At 52.9% G+C, this 16,611-nt stretch overlaps 1 protein-coding gene across 6 annotated transcripts in view; it reads left to right on the plus strand.

Moving 5' to 3' along the window:
- MRAS (muscle RAS oncogene homolog) overlaps positions 1–13,879 on the plus strand; it is a 58,567-nt gene extending 44,688 nt beyond the window's left edge. For all 6 annotated transcript variants that reach the window (XM_070577559.1, XM_070577556.1, XM_070577560.1 and 3 more), the window contains 4 exons: positions 2,771–2,924; positions 4,593–4,692; positions 9,100–9,179; positions 10,525–13,879. In XM_070577559.1, coding sequence (XP_070433660.1) covers positions 2,771–2,924; positions 4,593–4,692; positions 9,100–9,179; positions 10,525–10,624 — 434 coding nt within the window. In that variant the 3' untranslated portion in view covers positions 10,625–13,879. The remainder of the gene's footprint in view (positions 1–2,770; positions 2,925–4,592; positions 4,693–9,099; positions 9,180–10,524) is intronic.
- Positions 13,880–16,611: the final 2,732 nt, after the last annotated feature.

Consider the following 16,611-nt stretch of genomic DNA (forward strand, 5'->3'; position numbering starts at 1 on the left):
TTTCTCTTACAAATACTCTGGTTTGTCCTGTTTAATGTGTTAGCCTTGAGTTCTGTTTTGTGGATGCATATGGCTGGCGTATTCTTTTTTATCCCATTATTTTTCATCCTTTCTGTGTCATTTTGTGTTATATGTGTCCTTCGTAGTAGCAGAGAAACAGATTTTGTATTGAGTATCAGCTTTTAATAGGTGAATTTAACCCATCAACATTTATTGTCATGCATCATAGATTTATTTCTGCCATCTTGTTTCATGTCTACTTGTTTAGCTTTCTTATTTTTGTTTCTTTTGTTTTTCCCTTTCATTGGATTGGTCCCATTTATTTTATCCTGTTTTCTTTCCTCTAATAGTTAGGAAGTTTTGAGTTTTATTTCTAGTCTGGTGGTTATTCTATATATGTACATGTGTGTACACTTTTATTTTTTGTCAGCATCGATGTAGTCAGTATCTTTAGCGTCTTCCCAAATGAGGCAGGAACTTTGGTAGTAGCTTCCTTTTCCCCGGCCTCCACCCTCGTTTATGGATCATCAGAGATTTTGGTTCTAATCCGTCATTCATTCTATTCAAATTGTGTAACGATATTTATTTAAACTTTTATGTTTTGTTGTTTGCTTGCCATTGTTTATAATACCACTCACCTGTCTCTTTTATGGATCTGTTTTTCACTTTGCTAAAGTATATCCTCCAAGAGTTCTTTTAGAAAGCATGGGTAATATAATTTCTAAGACCTTGAACGTCTGAAATGACTATTTTTCTTTTCCAGAGGGTCCATTTTGACTTTCAACTCCCTATTGAGTTTTTTTTTTAAATTCTGGATGATCATATTTTTAAATATCCCAGATCTGTAGTTTTTGTTTTGGATAATATGTACCCTCAAAATCTGTGAGTATATTAACTACAATATTGCCTAAATGTCTTCTGCTATTCAGTTCAGGTCTTCTCATCCCCACTTCAGCCAAATCCATGCCATTTCCTTCTGTTTTCTCACTGCAGTTCTGAGTGGGGTTTATTTAGAAAAAAAGGCTCCTCTCCCTCCAGGTGAAGCTGCTCCTGGGAAATAACTGGGGACACTGCTTCAGTCTCCCCACTGGTCCTTAGCTGTGGATCTTGTTCTCTGAGCCCCTTCGTTTTACATCCAGATCAGATTCTAATGTCAGAGCTCAAAGCACCTGAAGGTCCAGAAGCCCTGCCCCTCATTTCGTACATGAAGAGAATGAGGTCCACAGGAATGAGCGAGAATAGCCGTGAGCCGCTTCTACGTCTGGGGCACATCTCGGGTCCTTGTGTCCACCAAGCCTTGCCCCTCTGACACGCTGAGTGACTCGGGAGGAGGTGCAGGGATGACAGGCTGTGGGGACAGCGTCATTCTCGGGCACTCTCTCAGGGTGCCTGCCTGAGATGTGGATTCCCAGGTGTACGGGATAGCTGACGACTCCCACACCTGTGTCTCTTGCCCCTCTTCTCTTCTTAGTTCCTGACGTAAGTCTCCAAATGCCTATTTGAAATCCCCATAGGTGTCTGAGAGGTTCTCAGAAACAGCCCCCGAACCCTGCTTGTCACCCAGTCGTCCCCCCTCAGTATATGATGCCACCGTTCATCATAAACAGCCACTGCCCTCAAAGCCGTTCTCTCTCGTCCCCTATATCGCCACATTTTCCTTCAGAATAGTAACTGGAAACAACCCTGATGATCCCATTTTAGGAAGTGGAGGCACAGAGAAGCAAGCTTGGGCAGGGTCACACTCTGGGAATGAGCCAGACTCAGCCCAGGTGTCTGGCTCCAAAATCTGTAACCAGCTACTCCGCTGCCCCTAGGAAGCGGGAAAGCTGGGTCTGGTCAGAGTAGAGCAACCTAGGAGAATGGGGAGGTTAGACAGTGGGCAGGGCTTGCGGGACACTGAGGGGTTCAGACTTCATGCCCCCATAGGGCTTCAGCAGGGTGTGAGGAGGTCAGGCTTGCACGTCTGAAGGGAGACACCCGCTCCCCAGCTGTGGACATGATCTCTCTGAAACAGGCAGGGGTGAGCATTGTATCTCAGCAGGAAGGAAGCTGAAGGCAAGTGGGCTTCAGGAGTTCACGGGGTGGGGCAGTGGGAGGGCTGGATGGGGTGGGGGAAAGCCTGTGCTGAGATGGTTCTTCCCAGCACCCCTCTGCCAGCCCCAGCTTCCCCTCCCGCCACCACTGTGACAGCCCCATCCTACGCAGGGAGTGACCCTGGCTCTCTGGGGGCCACTCCTTCCCCATGGCTGCCTGTTGTCTGTCCACACAGGGCCTGAGGACCCTGCCTGGCCAGGATGGCCTCTTCAGGGCTGCCCCCAGGCACGTCCTGGTGCTCTCCCCCTCCTCCCTAGGCCCTACAAGGTGGAGGCATGGTTTCCATTTTACAGAGGAGGAAGTGGGGCTCAGAGAGTCAGGTAACTGCCCCCCGACTCCATTGTAAGGGCTGCAGCAGGGATCCAACGCCCAGGTCTGGGGACTCCGGCGGGGTTTTATAGCAGAGTCGACCACTGACTTGAAGAAGCTTTTCTCTAGACAGAGAATTAAGGCCCAGGAAGCACCATGGGTTGGAATCGGTACGTCCACAAACAAGTCCGTCAGAGCCTGGCCCTGAGGTCTCTTCCAGCACAGCCCAGGGAGCTCCAGCGGCCTCTTGTGGGGACAGCTCAGGGCTAGCCACAGTCGGGACAGCAGGAGCAGCGTGGGGGTCTGCAGGCTAGGGGAGCTCCAGGGTGGGTGGTGACAGCCCCTGAGTGGCCTCATCCCACCCCAGTTCTGGACACGGCCGGGCAGGAGGAGTTCAGCGCCATGCGGGAGCAGTACATGCGCACGGGGGACGGCTTCCTCATCGTCTACTCGGTCACAGACAAGGCCAGCTTCGAGCACGTGGACCGCTTCCACCAGCTCATCCTGCGCGTCAAGGACAGGTGAGGGCGGCGGGCCAGGGCCTCCCGACTCCTGCTCAGAGCAGGCTCCCTCTGTCTGTCTGTCTGTCTCTCCCTCTCTGAGATTTTCAGGCAAAAGCTGAGGCACTGAGGGCAGAGCTGAAGTCGGACCTGATCCCTCTGATTCCTGCCCTAGTTCTTCGGGGCCAGCTGCTTCCAAGGCCTGGAGGGGTCAGCTCCCTGCCATCTCTCCTGAACCGTCCCCACAGATGAAGCGAGAAATCAGAAGTAATATCTCTGTTTTTCAGCTCCAATTTAACCAAATTTTATTACGTTCAAAGAAAAAGTGAATTTTCTCTCCAGAAACATTTTCCAATTTGCGAGATTTACAAGCCCCTAAATAAAGTCTCATTTTTTCACTATTATTACAGTGGTCCCTCCTTACCCCCAGGGATACATTCCAAGACCCCCCAGTGGAGGCCTGAAACCACTCATGGTACCGAACCCTGTGTAGACCACGTTTTTTCCTGTACAGTAGAGCGTGGGTATGCTGGACAAAGGAATGATTCACGCCCCGGGTGGGACGGAGTAGACAGCGCGAACAGCATGCAATTTAAAACCTATGAATTGTTTATTTCTGAAATTTACCTTTTAATATTTTTGGACTGCAAATGACCAAAGGTAACTGAAACCGTGGATAATGGCAGACTGCTGTCTGTGGAGTAGTTAAATAATTGGAAGCATGTTTTAACTGATTTTTTCAGTTAATTGGATCTTAAAGAGGCAATGTAAAGAAAATAAAGGGATGAACTAACAGGAAAACAGCAAGCTTTGAGCAAATGTTAGTAAAGATGGAAAAATCCAGTCAACACCTATTCCTAAGGCAAAGGGTTAATAGCTTTGCCAGGTAAACAGATACACACTCATACATGCACACTCACACACTCACGCATGCACACACTCACACACACATACACACACAAAGCTCAAGAGATAAATGTGGGTCAAGCCCGTGACTGTAGAAATCTCAAGAGAGAAAACAAATGACTCAGATGTGGGAAAATATTCAACCGTCTTTCTAATCAAAGAAGTGCAAGGAGAAATAATAATGTACCATTTCTCACCTGTCACGTTATAATATTTCTGAGGAAAATACCCAGTGCTGCCGAAGATGCTGTGAGACCCGCATTCCTTCACTTTGGGGCAGCAGTGTGACCCCGTATGTCAATGGGAATCTTTCAGGCAGACATGCCTCTCGATCCCCCTTCCTCTCCTGGGAGCTGTCCCGATTTTGCACCTACCATGTACCGAGCACCAGCGGTGGGCCAGCCCCTGGCCCTGGTGCTCTTCACGAGCCATTGCTGATGGCGTGGTTGGTGCATCAGGGTGACCCAGATGGGAAGAAGCCGGTCTGGGAACCCAGCCCAGGCCCAGCAGCCCAGTGGCACCTTCACTGACAGTGTTGAGCAAGGGAGTTCCCGGGGGGCCCCTCACTCTCCTTGCAGCAAGCCTAAGGCTTCAAACCAAGAGAGCCAGCAGCCCCAGGGCCCCTCTCCACATCCTGGAGCCGTGGAGGGAAGGGCCTGTAAGTCAGCTCCGGGCTGACTGGGGAGGTGATGTGGGCTGTCCCGTGCCTGTGTTGTGGTTGCATGGCCTTCACCAGTGTGGGGGCAGCGAAACCTCATGAGCTGCTGTTCCTTCATTGCTCAGGGAGTCGTTTCCGATGATCCTCGTGGCCAACAAGGTCGATCTGATGCACTTGAGGAAAATCACCAGGGAGCAAGGAAAAGAAATGGCGACCAAACACAATGTAGGTTGTGTGTGTGTGTATTTGTGTGTGCGTGTGTGTTGGAGGGTCAGGGGATGTTAGAGTCGATAGCCGTCACTCCTGCAGTCCTGGTCTGCAGATTAGCACCTGGGCCTACTAGGGAGCGGGCTAGACTCCACAGAGAGGCCTAGCAGGCCATGTGGGATGTGGGATCTTTTGTGAAACAAGACAACAGACCAGAGAGAAAGCACCCTCTCATCAGTCAGTAGAGGCTCTGACATGAGGGCCAGGTACCTTCACAGTGGCCTGCAAGCCGTGGCGTTCAGGCCACCTCCTGGCCCCTGACATGGCAGATTCCTCGTGGGCTGTGCAGACATTGGCTTCTGTCGCCTTCTCTGAGCCAGCTGCCTTATTATGCTCAGCCTCCTCAGCATCGGCCACCGTTCACTGAGCCCTGCTCCGTGCCAGGCATTGTGCAGGGGGAGCATTTACTCCTCACAGCCACACGCTGAGGTGGGTGGTGTAATTATCCCATCTTACAATGGGTCAGACTGAGGTTTGCCCAGGCCGCCCAGTGACTATCAGCAGAAATCCTAGCTTTTTTTCAGTTCACTGTGATGCCCCTTCGCCCTCTGGATGGCGCTGGGTGGGGTCACGGGCTTCTTCCCAGCCCTCCCCACACTGGCGCAGCCCGGGCCCCTGGCCTCACTGGTCAGTTGTGTGGAGGTCCACCCGGCCTGCTGGGAGCGCTGCACAGTCGCACCTTCCCTCTGCCTGCTGGGCCCCGCTGCATGAGTAGAGGGAGGGGCCCACTGCGCATCAGTTCTGCTTGTCTCTGCCCTCTGAGTTCATTCACATATTCATTCAACAGTCCTCGGCCCTGGGAGACAACACTCCCTGCCTCGTGCTGCTGACTTCTAGTGACAGGAGACAGACAATAAACAAAGCAAATTAGAGTCTGTCAGAAGGTGACATGTGCTGCAGGAAAAAGTAAATCAGGGAAGGGGGTAGAGAATGTGGAAATGGGGGGCTGCTTTTCCAACTAGGGTGGTCAGGGAAGACCTGTGGGGAAGGGTCATGCCAGTGAGGACTCATGGAGCAGAAGGAATAAACCATGTAGATATCTGGGGAAAGAATGTGCCAGCAGAGGGAATAATCAGTGCAAAGGCCCTGAGGTGGGAGTTTGAGGAACAGCAAGGAGCCAGTATGGCCAGAGCAGCAGCAGGGGTGAGTGGCAGCTATGAGGTCGGAGGTGGTTTAACGCATTATGGGGTTTTACCAAGAGTGAGAAGGGAAACCACTGGAGGGTTTGGAGCGAGGAGTGACGGATGTGGTGAGACTTAGGGCTACACAGCTTCTGTCTGGTGGCCATGTTAAGAATGGTCTGTAGGGGCCAGGGCGGAGCAGGAGGCCAGTCAGGGGCTGTGACGATAACCCAGGTGCAGGCTGACCTGGACCAGCGTGGTGCCTGTGGAGGTGGCGCCATGCTTGGGTTCTGGGTCTGTTCCTAAGAGAGCCAGCAGGATTGGTTCACAGATTGGATGTGGGGTGAGAGAAAGAGGAGGGAAGTGAGGATGACTCCAAGGTTTGGGGCAGGAGCGACTTTCAGAAGACTGCAGTGACAGTCAGCGGGCTGGGGAGACCGTGGCAGTAAGTGTGCGGGGAAGGCGAGGGGCCCGGCTTTTGACGTCTTTAGTTTGAGGAGCTGAGTGGATAATCAAGTGGAGACGTCAGACAGCAGCCAGATAGACCCGTCTGGCGGTAGCATCGGAAATTGGTAACACAGAGATAGACTTTAAAGCCATCAAACCCGAGGGAGTGAGGATAGATAGGGAAGGAGTTTGGGAGTGAGGCCGGGGACCCTTCAGTGTTGTGAGGGTGGGGAGATGAGGGGGTGCAGTCAAAGGGACTGAGGGGTCAGTGATATGCGAGGACCAGAATGGGGTGTCATGGGAGCCAAGTAAAGAAAATGCCTCAAGGAGGAGGGAGTGATCGAGATCACCAAGACAGGTGCTGCCCGGAAGTGTCTGGGTGAAGGCTGGGGACTGACCGCCGGGTTTAACGTTGGATGCAGGCTTCGTGGAGAGTGCCCACGTCCTCCCAGGTCCCAGACACCCTGCCTGAAAGGGTGTGCTAAGGGCTGTCACAACACCTTCTCGTGTCCCTCCCAGCAGCCCTGGGGGGGTGAGGATACTGCAAGGGGTAGCAGTATCCCATTCTGCAGATCAAAGGGAATGAGACACAGGAGGGTGAGTGAGTTCCAGGGGCCTCCCAGCTGGTGAATAGTGTCCCCATCCCCCCAGAACCCAGGGCCCCTGTCTCTCAGCCTACGTTTCTACTACAGTGAATGCTGCTGCCTCCCTTATCATTTGACAAATGACTCCATGAGCTACTATCCTAATTTTAGAGCTTGTACGGCAAGTTCCTCTTAGCTGACCAGGGCAGGTCACCCTGACCTGATGCAGGAAGCTGGCATTTCCTAGCCCGTTGGTGGGGATAAATGGTGCTACCATTTTATTGCAGGTTTTCCCCTGGTTTAAGTCTTGTTGCTGCTGAAATCCTGGAATTCTAGGGACCCAGATAATGCACATCAGCGTTTCTTCAGTGGCAGAGGCAGGACCCCCAGAAGGAAGGTGGAGGGTGTCTGGGGACCCAGGGGATATTGCAGTGTACTTCTAAGTGATGCAGTGGGACGGCCAGCAGCAGGGGGCTGAGGCCCCTGAAAGCTGGGACAGACTGAGCTGGCAGGATTATGGGATGCGAAGGGGCTCCAGGTAGGTCCCAGCCGCAGCTACAGGTGCCTGCCCGCTTCCCTTCCCGGCTCGCACAGGGAAGAGCGTTGTCCCCGCCTCACAGGGTCTCAGAGGACTCCAGCTGCTGGGCACTCCCAGGCACCTGCCTCACCTGGGAGAGCCTCCAAAGCTGACCTCGGCACCCCCACCTGTCCTGGGGGAGGCCAGGCAGGAGGTGGAATCCGGTTCAAATCTTGATTCTCTGCTGGCTGCTGTGTGGCCTTGGGCGAGTATGTCACTACTCTGAGCTCAGTTTCCCCAGCTGCAAAATGGAGATACTTGCTTACCCCTGAGGGTTAACATGAGGATTAAGCGAGGTCAGGATATAGAGACCTGGGAGGCCAAACAGCTCACACTCATCTTGGTTAAACAGCCACAGTCTCGGTGGAGCAGCCCACAGTGGGACCGCCTACAGCGGAGGGCGGTTTCCTTTCCGTGTTATCCAAGGCTCGGATATTTGTGAATGACTGGTTCAGGGGTCTGAGCCACGCATGCCCTTTGTGCTCTGCCGTGGGTGTCTGGTCAGCTGCAACAAGACCCTGCTTGAAGCCACAGCAGCGTGTGAACATCTGATCTCCCGTGATGAGAATCCATCAGTGGGAAGACACTGACTTTATTATGAGTTCTGGGCAATGGTTTACAACATGCTCCTCTAAATAATAACCCAGCTCCCCAGACATTTAAAGTCGACTGTTTTTATTGTCTTCACTGTGCTTTTCTTTTTCAAATGTATTATAATGAAACAGCTTTATCTTGTAATCAGGAAAAAGTTACGGAAAATACCCAAATTCTCCAGTCTCCTCCCAGATGGCTTACCTCCACCTCCCCTGGGGAGGCCCTGCGTGTTGTGTGAACTCCACTGTCTCCACCAGTGTGTGTGTGGGGGAGCGAGCCCTTCCTGCCTTTGTGGGGTCCCTGTTACAGGAGAGGACGAGCACTCAGGACTGTGTCCTGACCCCATGGAGACTTCCTTCTCCTCCCTGTGCCAGCCCAAGCCTTGGTGTAGACGGGGCCCTTGCAACCCATCCTGCAGGATCATCTTCCACATCTCCCAACGTACAGCTGCCTTCTAGCCAGGCGATGATTCCACAGCATTAAACGTGCAGACACGAGCGTTCCGTACACATGGCTCAGCTCCCAGGCTCAGAGGTGCAGAGCAAACAAGAGCTGGGCCAGGCAGGCTTGTTTTGGGGGTGGGAGGCACAGACCGGCCAGGGGTCGCCAGCGTGCAAGTGCTGCCCATGGCATGGCCTCGCCACAGCCTTTCCCACCCGAGTCCCTCTGGAGGGCCCGGGAGGAGGGGCAGCATCACCCCAAGGTCGAGAGATAGACCTTGGAACGAAAAGTGAAGAGAAGCAGCACGTATTTTAGTTTGATAAATGAAACAGTCTTTAGTCTTCAAGTGTATAAAAAGATCATTTCTGTTCTATTTTTAGGGAGCTATTAAATATCTCTGTGACTAGAGAACAAGAGAGATTGGAAAAGCTGTCAGGAAAACTTTCCAACCTTAGAGAGCAAGAAGCCGCCGACGGGCTGGAGGCTGAGGAGCCAGGGTCCTGGGGAGCTTTAAAGCACACGGCCCCCTGGGCGTGGCATTTGGGGACGGGGCTCTGTGGAGCTCAGTGCTGCTCTTACCCAGCTGAGCTTTGCCTTTCAGATTCCGTACATAGAAACCAGTGCCAAGGACCCACCTCTCAACGTCGACAAAGCCTTCCATGACCTTGTTAGAGTCATTAGGTGAGCCGGCCCCCCCCCACCACCCCCCCGCCCAAAATGGTCTCTGCAGCAGGACAGGCGCTGGGAGTTGCAGGGACACACGCTCCTTGTTCCCAGGCAGAGGTGGTGGCTCTGGGCTGTTTTGGATTTCTCTACCTCCATCCATATCGTCCTGCCCTCCACTGACCTTTGCCCTCCCCGCTACCTGTGGGTGAAGCCAGCACACCAGCTACACAGAAGCGCCTTCCTGCCCAAGTGCAGCCCAGCCCCCTCTCCAGCCTCCCCTGGTCCTGCAGCGCAGGCTCCCTGGGGGCAGCGCCCCCATCCCCCTCACCCCCCCGTGCTTTCCCAACACCGCAGCCGTCAACACGGGGAAAAGCAGGTCCAGTCCTCCCTTCCCCGCCCTGCTGTCAGAGCGCCCTTTGACATCCACTTGAACAGCCCACACTGATTCCCACGGCGCATGTGTCTCTCCTTTCCAGCCCCCACCCCGCGCGGTCAGTCTCCAGGCTGGTCAGAAATCCCAGGCCACAGCCCCGGGATGTTCCTTTGCGTGGTCAGGGTCTGAACCTTGATCACCTCGTGCTCAGGTGACTGGAACAGCCTCCTGGCCCGTCTCCCTGTCACCACCTTTCCCGTTTCCAAAATCTCCAACATTCAGAGCAGCCCACCCAGCAGTTCGCAAACACCCAGCGCTGAGTGTGTTGCCTTAGGCTGCTGACCTCCAGGGCCACTGGGTGGTGGTGAAACCACATATAGGTTCTGACCCGACCTTTGTGACCCGACCCACGCCTCCCCCCGGCCCCCAGGGCACACACGCACACGCTCCACAGCCGCCTCCTCTCCTCATTCCCGGCATGGGCGTGTGCTTAGCCGGCGTTCGGCACTCCTGAAGTGATTGTCACGTGGGCACTTTGCCTCCAGTTAGGATGTGCCACCGCTGGGAGGTTGCAAAGTCTTGGTTACAGACCTGTAATTCCAAGGGCAGGTTTTAGACATGAGAAACATTCACAGAAAACATGTAAAATGCTTTTGTACTCAGTTGACCTGTTATTTGATCTAAAATATGAAACATGGAAATAGAGGCCAACACTATGTAGCATAATATAGCTTACGACTTAAATAAATGTGGCCACAGCCTGATGTCAGGATTTCTCTTCTGTGAATGACCGGTTTTTCCCTGCCCTCTCGCCCTCCCCCTTTCCTTGCCTCAGAGAGGATACCCGGCCAGGCCCTCCTCCGGTGTCTAGGAGAGCAGCATGCCCCCGCCCCGTGCCCAGAGCTGCAGACGCAGGGGCAGGGAGGGGGGCTGGGAGAAGCACAGCCCATTCTGACTTTATTTTTCTGCCTTCCATTGTCTCAAAAGGCAACAGATCCCGGAAAAAAGCCAGAAGAAGAAGAAGAAAACCAAATGGCGGGGAGACCGGGCCACTGGCACCCACAAACTGCAGTGCATGATATTGTGACGGGCCTGAGGCCCTGGGCACAGTGACTGTGAACTGGCCAGCCCTCGGGACCCCTCCACTGCCTAACCGCACTGAAAACCATTTCTAACCAGACCCTTGGCCCGAGGACTCGGCACAGGGAGGGAGGAAGGGAGGAGCTCGGGGCTGGCTTTGCCGAAAGGGCAGAGGCTTTCCCGTCTGACAAGGGACAAGGAAGTGACACTCCACAGAAGCAGCACCTGAGCCCCCCGTGGTGATCCCACCCGGTCCCCCCCTTGGTGGCTGTGTTGTTTCTTTGAACTACATCGTGTCGGTTCCATGTGGAAGTCTTACCCACGTCCAGAGTCCAGAACAAGCCATGAACAAGCTTCCCCCGCCCCCGGCCACAGTGTCTGAGCTTGGGTGTCTTTTGTAGATTTTTAAATTATTTTAGTGATTATTATTTTATTAAAAGGGTCTGTGCCCACTGCCTGGTGAAGTTTCACATCTTCAGCAGACCTCTCTGATCTCATGTCTGGAATATTGTTGTTGTTGTGTTGACTGAGTTTTTCCAGCAGTGCCAAAACTCAACTCAACGTGGAAGTGGGCTGAGGGAGAGACCGGAAGTCAATGGGGACCGGAGCTGGAGGCCTCGGGAGAAGCAGAGCTGCTCACGGCCTGTAAACTGGAGAGAAGAGACGTGTTCACCCAGAGGGTCTTCCCGTGGATGAGGATGCAGCTCTTAGGAAACAGGATTCTATTTTGCTGAGGGCAGAGGCTGGCACGATGTCCCTTCTAACGGGGCTTTTCATCATCCTGGAAACGTGTAAACTAAAGCAAGCTGGTTGGCTTTGCCGAAGCGTTCCTTTATTTTTCAGAGGTGTGGGCTCAATTCTGAGTTCTCCGCAGCCATGTAAGGGCTTCCTCAGGCCCACCTCTCCCTGCTCTCTCATCACCTGGGCTGCCTGGTGCCTCTGACACAAACACACGGACATGGGCGTGGATGTGTCTCCACATCGAAGTAAGCTAGTGTGGACGCCATCCAGCAAACTCTAGTTCATGCTGAACCTTAACCAAAAGTGATCCAATCATGTTATTACTAAGACAGCAGCGAGACCTGAAGCCATCTTCCCTTGGAGTCAATCAGCTACCACTTCTCACGCCCAGTCAATGTGCAAACCCCTTGAGCATTTACCAACTGACTAATAGGTTGCCCTTCTAGCGCACACTTCTCTGAACCTCTTGGATCTTAACTATAATATATAATTGGAGGAGAAAGGAAGGTTGGGGCACTGACATGGCTCCCATACACTTGTTTCTGCAAGGGGACAGTCCCCCAGCTCCCTCATGATGCCCACCTCCCTCTCAGGTGCTGCTGGTATGAACCTAAGGCTAGAATTTTCCAGCCAGGGTGGGGCTGGAGGGGCAGCAAGAACAATAGCGCACCCCTGAGAGAAGGTCAAAAGATGAGGTGGCACGGCTAGTGGCCTTATTTTCCTTATGTTACAAACCAGGTCACTAGGCAAAGTAGAACATCCCTCAGCAGGTGGCCTGGCCACTGTTTGGAGAAAGAAATCCCAGGACAGTGAGCACCCAGCTGGACATCGGGACCCCTGATCCTTCTCCCGTTCTGGGCCTGTGCTGGGTTCCTACCTCAGCAAGCTCACCAGCACTGAGGAGCCCAGCCGAAGAGCGATGCTGCTGCAGAAGGAGACAGGTGGGACTTCTGTTAGTTGGAAATCAAACTTCTTTGGCTAAATGGCCCTTTTTTCTGACTCTAAAAGGAAGGATATCAAAGAACATTCTAGGTCAGGCACTTCAGAGCTTCCCAAGATCCTGTCATGTTAATGGGCATTTCAAACATTAACAGGACAAGGCTGTTTCAGCCCCTCTGCTCCTCTGAGCCATGTCCCCAGCAGCCCCACATGCAGTGTGATGGCAGCTATAGACCAGAGCCGAGGAAGAGGCAAGGCAGGCCGGAGGACATAAGGATGGAGCTGCTTCATGTCAAGGGAGTGGTGAGTAGGACAAGAAGCCCTGCACACAGGGGAGTGTCCACAGCCAGAGAACTTCTGCCACACACGGACCACCACCACACACCCCTACCCACTGTGGAGGCTGCCACTCCCTGAGAGCACTGTGTGGGGAGTCTCTTAGAAGCAGATCAGATGACCTGGAACAAAGCCCCTAACCATGAAGGTAACCAGACAGAGGCCTTCCAACCACTTCTGGTCCCCCCAAGCAGGGCAGTGCATCTGCCCCACCCCTGGCCCCATCTGCCAGGGCATCTGCCCTGCACTCAACCCACAGCGTAACTCCATAGTCCAGGTGGCCTTCCGCAGCCTCTGCTGTTGAGGCAACAGTCAGCCTTCATCTCCATGACATCGTTTTCACCATAGGTGAGATGGGTGAATAACACTTTTAAAAGCCAGTTCCTTGTGTTTTAGAGGACCATGGGCCCTTGTGGCAGTGACAGCTTCTAGATAGGCCAGAGTGGGATGTTTCCTGGGGCGTCCCCAGTATGTCTTCTCCATGGTCACCTGGCAGGGTTGGTCTGGGAAACCATTTGGCCACGCTACTCCATGACTGAGGATCCCACTGGGACTTGTGTCTTTGGTGACATCTTGCTGTTCCCACTGTTTTCTCAGACCACCTGAATAGTGCTACCATCATATCTGCTGGAGCATACCCTTCCTGAAACCCCCTCACTCCATACCCTTGCCACAGTGTACTCTCAGATTTCCTTCTACAGTTCTGACACCCCCCACCCCCATAGAGGGCTCTTTTTCTCCCCAGCAGGCAATCCCAGCCATCCTTCCCACCCCCACAGCCTGGGGCTATGGCCACTGACTTCCCCTGTACTTTGCCACACAGGGGACGCTTGGATGGTTTCTCTTAGGACTTTGCCCTCTACTTTCTTGCGGCGCTTGCTGTGGAGAGTGCCTAGTAGCCTAGTGTGGCCTGTCTCACTGTACCAGGAGACACGACCCACTAGCACATGGCAGCTCTACCCAGAGGCCCCTCAGACGTGGTACAGTGAATCCAGAGCCACAGACAGGTGCCCTCCGTTAGCAGCCCATTGGATTACAAAATCCCATATTGGGCTTCTTCCGAATGAAAGATACTTGAATTACTGAGCGCCTGCGAGCGCCCAGCTTCTGTTACACAGTATTAGCAGGTGGCCATTGTCGTGAAGGGAGAGTGATGCCTGAAGATCTCGAGGATGCTTGAGCCTTTTATGTAACTTTTTCTTAAGTCTTTGTGTATCTCCACTCATTAATAAAGAAAAGCAGAGGAGCGCGTGTCTGTCCTATTTCCTCTCATTCAGATGGTCCTAAAGTTTGCCCGAGACCATTGTGAGTTGTCGGTGTCGGGCCCAGAACGCCCCCTCTTACGGAGCAAACCTAAGTAAGGAGGAGACGGCTGGGGGCCGAGGGGCGTCTCCTTTCTGTGCGGATTGGAGGAGGAAGGTCGGTGAGCACAGCGTTTAGACACAGCCTCTGGATGTCAGGCAGCCCTGGATTCAGGCTCTGCCGCCGACCTTTATGTGCCTTTGAGCAAGTGATCTGCTTTAATTGTCAGTGTCCCGCCTGTGAACGGGACAGCAGTGGGCACCTGCGGAGTAGACCGAGGGCTAAAGCTCCATCTGGGAGCTCGTGGTCAGGAGCCCAGAAACGGTGCTCTTTGTAAAGGACACCTATTGGGTGGTCCGATGCTGCTTCTCAGGGGAGCTGCCCCCGCCCCCATCCACAGGACTATAGTCCTGGTACAGTGTGATTTTATTTCTCTGTTGATGGAACCTGCTGGGTACTTGACCAAGCTGAGCCTCTCAGGGTCCCTTTTTCCAGGGAATAGAGGCCTAGTCTCTCTCTTGGTACTTTTTTGGGTGACAATAGCTAAAACATGTAAACCCAGGAGCTAGAGGGTGCTTGTCACACCCCCTGGGCTGGCAGCAGAGAAGGCCAGACCGCAGGGAGGGGTGGGGTTGGCCACTCAGGCCTGGCTGCTGCCCCTTCATTCATTCCACACATACTTGTTGGGCTCCACCATGCACTAGGCATACGGTGGGGAACAGGCAGGGGGTCTTCTGACAACCAGTTCTCCTTGAGTCTGTATTCGTTTCCTGATGCTGTTTTAAAAATTACCACAAACCTAGTGGCTTAAAACAGAAGTTTGTTCTCTCTCAGTTCTCGAGTCCAGAAGTCCAAACTCAGTAACATTGGGCTGACGTCATGGTGTCGGCAGGGCTGTGCTCCCTCCAGAGGCTCTAGAGCAGAATCCGCCCCGTGCCTCTTCCAGCTGCTGGCAATCCATGGCCACATCACTCCAGTCTTCAAGGCCAGCGTCTCCAGACCTCTCTCTTCTCCATCTTCACATCACCTTCTCCTCTGTGTGTGTCAAATCTCTCTCACTTGATGCTTCCTCCTTTACTGAGAAAGTTGAAGCCAGCCGAACAGAATTTCCACAGACTCCTTCCTCCGCCTCTCCTCACCCACCAGCCTCTGCACCCACATACTCTGCCTTCCTGGCTGCTACGGGTGAACCATCCATGCTGCTGGCTAAAGCTGGTCCCTTCTCTTGCGCTCTAGAACACAGCCAGGACCTTGCTCCCGCACTTCACCCCTCTCTCTTCTGCATCATCAGTTCTCTCTCTTCTGGATCTTTCCCATCTTAAACAGGAACAAAACCTTTGACCCACCTCCTCTGCCAGATACCACTTGCTTCTCTGCTGTCTTTTGCAGGAAGCCATCTTAAAAGAGTTCTCTATCCTCACTGTCATGAATTCCTCTCATTCCTTTCTCTTTAAACTGCTCCACACAGGCTTTCAGCCACCACTGTGCCACTACCACCTTTCTCTCATGGTCACCAATGGCTTCCGTCTCACTAAAATTAGTGGTTGGTCTCAGTCTTCTCATGTGATCTTCTCATTGGTCTTCTTGCAGCATTAACAGTTGCTCACCCCCTCTTCCTTGTTAAACTTGCTTCCATTGGCTTCTAGGATGCTGCTATCTCTTGGTTTTCCTCCCTCCACATGATCATTCTCTATTCCCCTTTGCTGGTTCCTCCTCTTCCACCTAACTTGTTAACTTTGGAACACCCCAGAGCCCAGCCCTGGGGCCTCTTCTCTCCTAAACTCACTCTCCTGGTGATCTCATCCAATCTCGAGACTTCAGTGCCTTTCATGTGCTGGCGACTCCCAAAGGTCTGTCTCTAGCTCGAAACTTCCAAATCCCACTCATATTCCCAACTGCCTACCTGACACCTCCACTTGGATGTACTCAAATAGAGTGTCTCAACGTTCCTGTGTCCCAAACTGAGTTCCTGACCTTCACCTCGCTGCCTGCTTCACCCCTAGCCTTCCCCAGCTCAGTTGATGGCAGTCCACGCTTCCAGTGGCTCAGGCCAAAAGCATCGGAGTTGTCCTTAATTCCTCTTTCTCTCACACCTCACATCCAATCTGTCAGCAAATCCTGCTGACTCTACCTGCAGAATGTATCGAGAACCCGCCCATTTCTCCTCCCCTCCACTGCTACCATTCTAGCCCAAGCCGCCATCACTCATGCCTGCTTTACTCTTGTCCTCCTGCACTTCTCAATTGTATTCTCAATACAACCACCACAGAAATTTTGGGAAAATGGAAGTCAAATTATATCTCCACTCTGTTCAAACCTCCCCTCCCCAATGGCTCCCCCATCTCATTTTTAAGACATGTCAGAGTGGACAATGCCACTGAACACCTAGTAATGGGCCGATATTCGTTACCCACAAGAGAGGGAAGTCAAATATATTCATTCAGGCAACAAATACTGATGGCGCACTGAGCCCACATCAGGACAACAGAGGACGTTAAAATCCAGTCACCATGTCACAGGGTTCACAGCTTAATGGGAATGATGAACCATTAAGATCTGTGCATTAAGAGGAATCCTCGACCTGGGGGAGCTGAAGAGGGGCTCTCATAAACCTGCACCCAGTAGACGAGGAGCATGCTCACTGACTCGTGAAAATTTCAGTCACATATTGGGCCC

Source organism: Equus przewalskii, chromosome 15, assembly GCF_037783145.1.
Source record: "Equus przewalskii isolate Varuska chromosome 15, EquPr2, whole genome shotgun sequence".
In the NCBI taxonomy this organism is placed as follows: domain Eukaryota; kingdom Metazoa; phylum Chordata; class Mammalia; order Perissodactyla; family Equidae; genus Equus; species Equus przewalskii.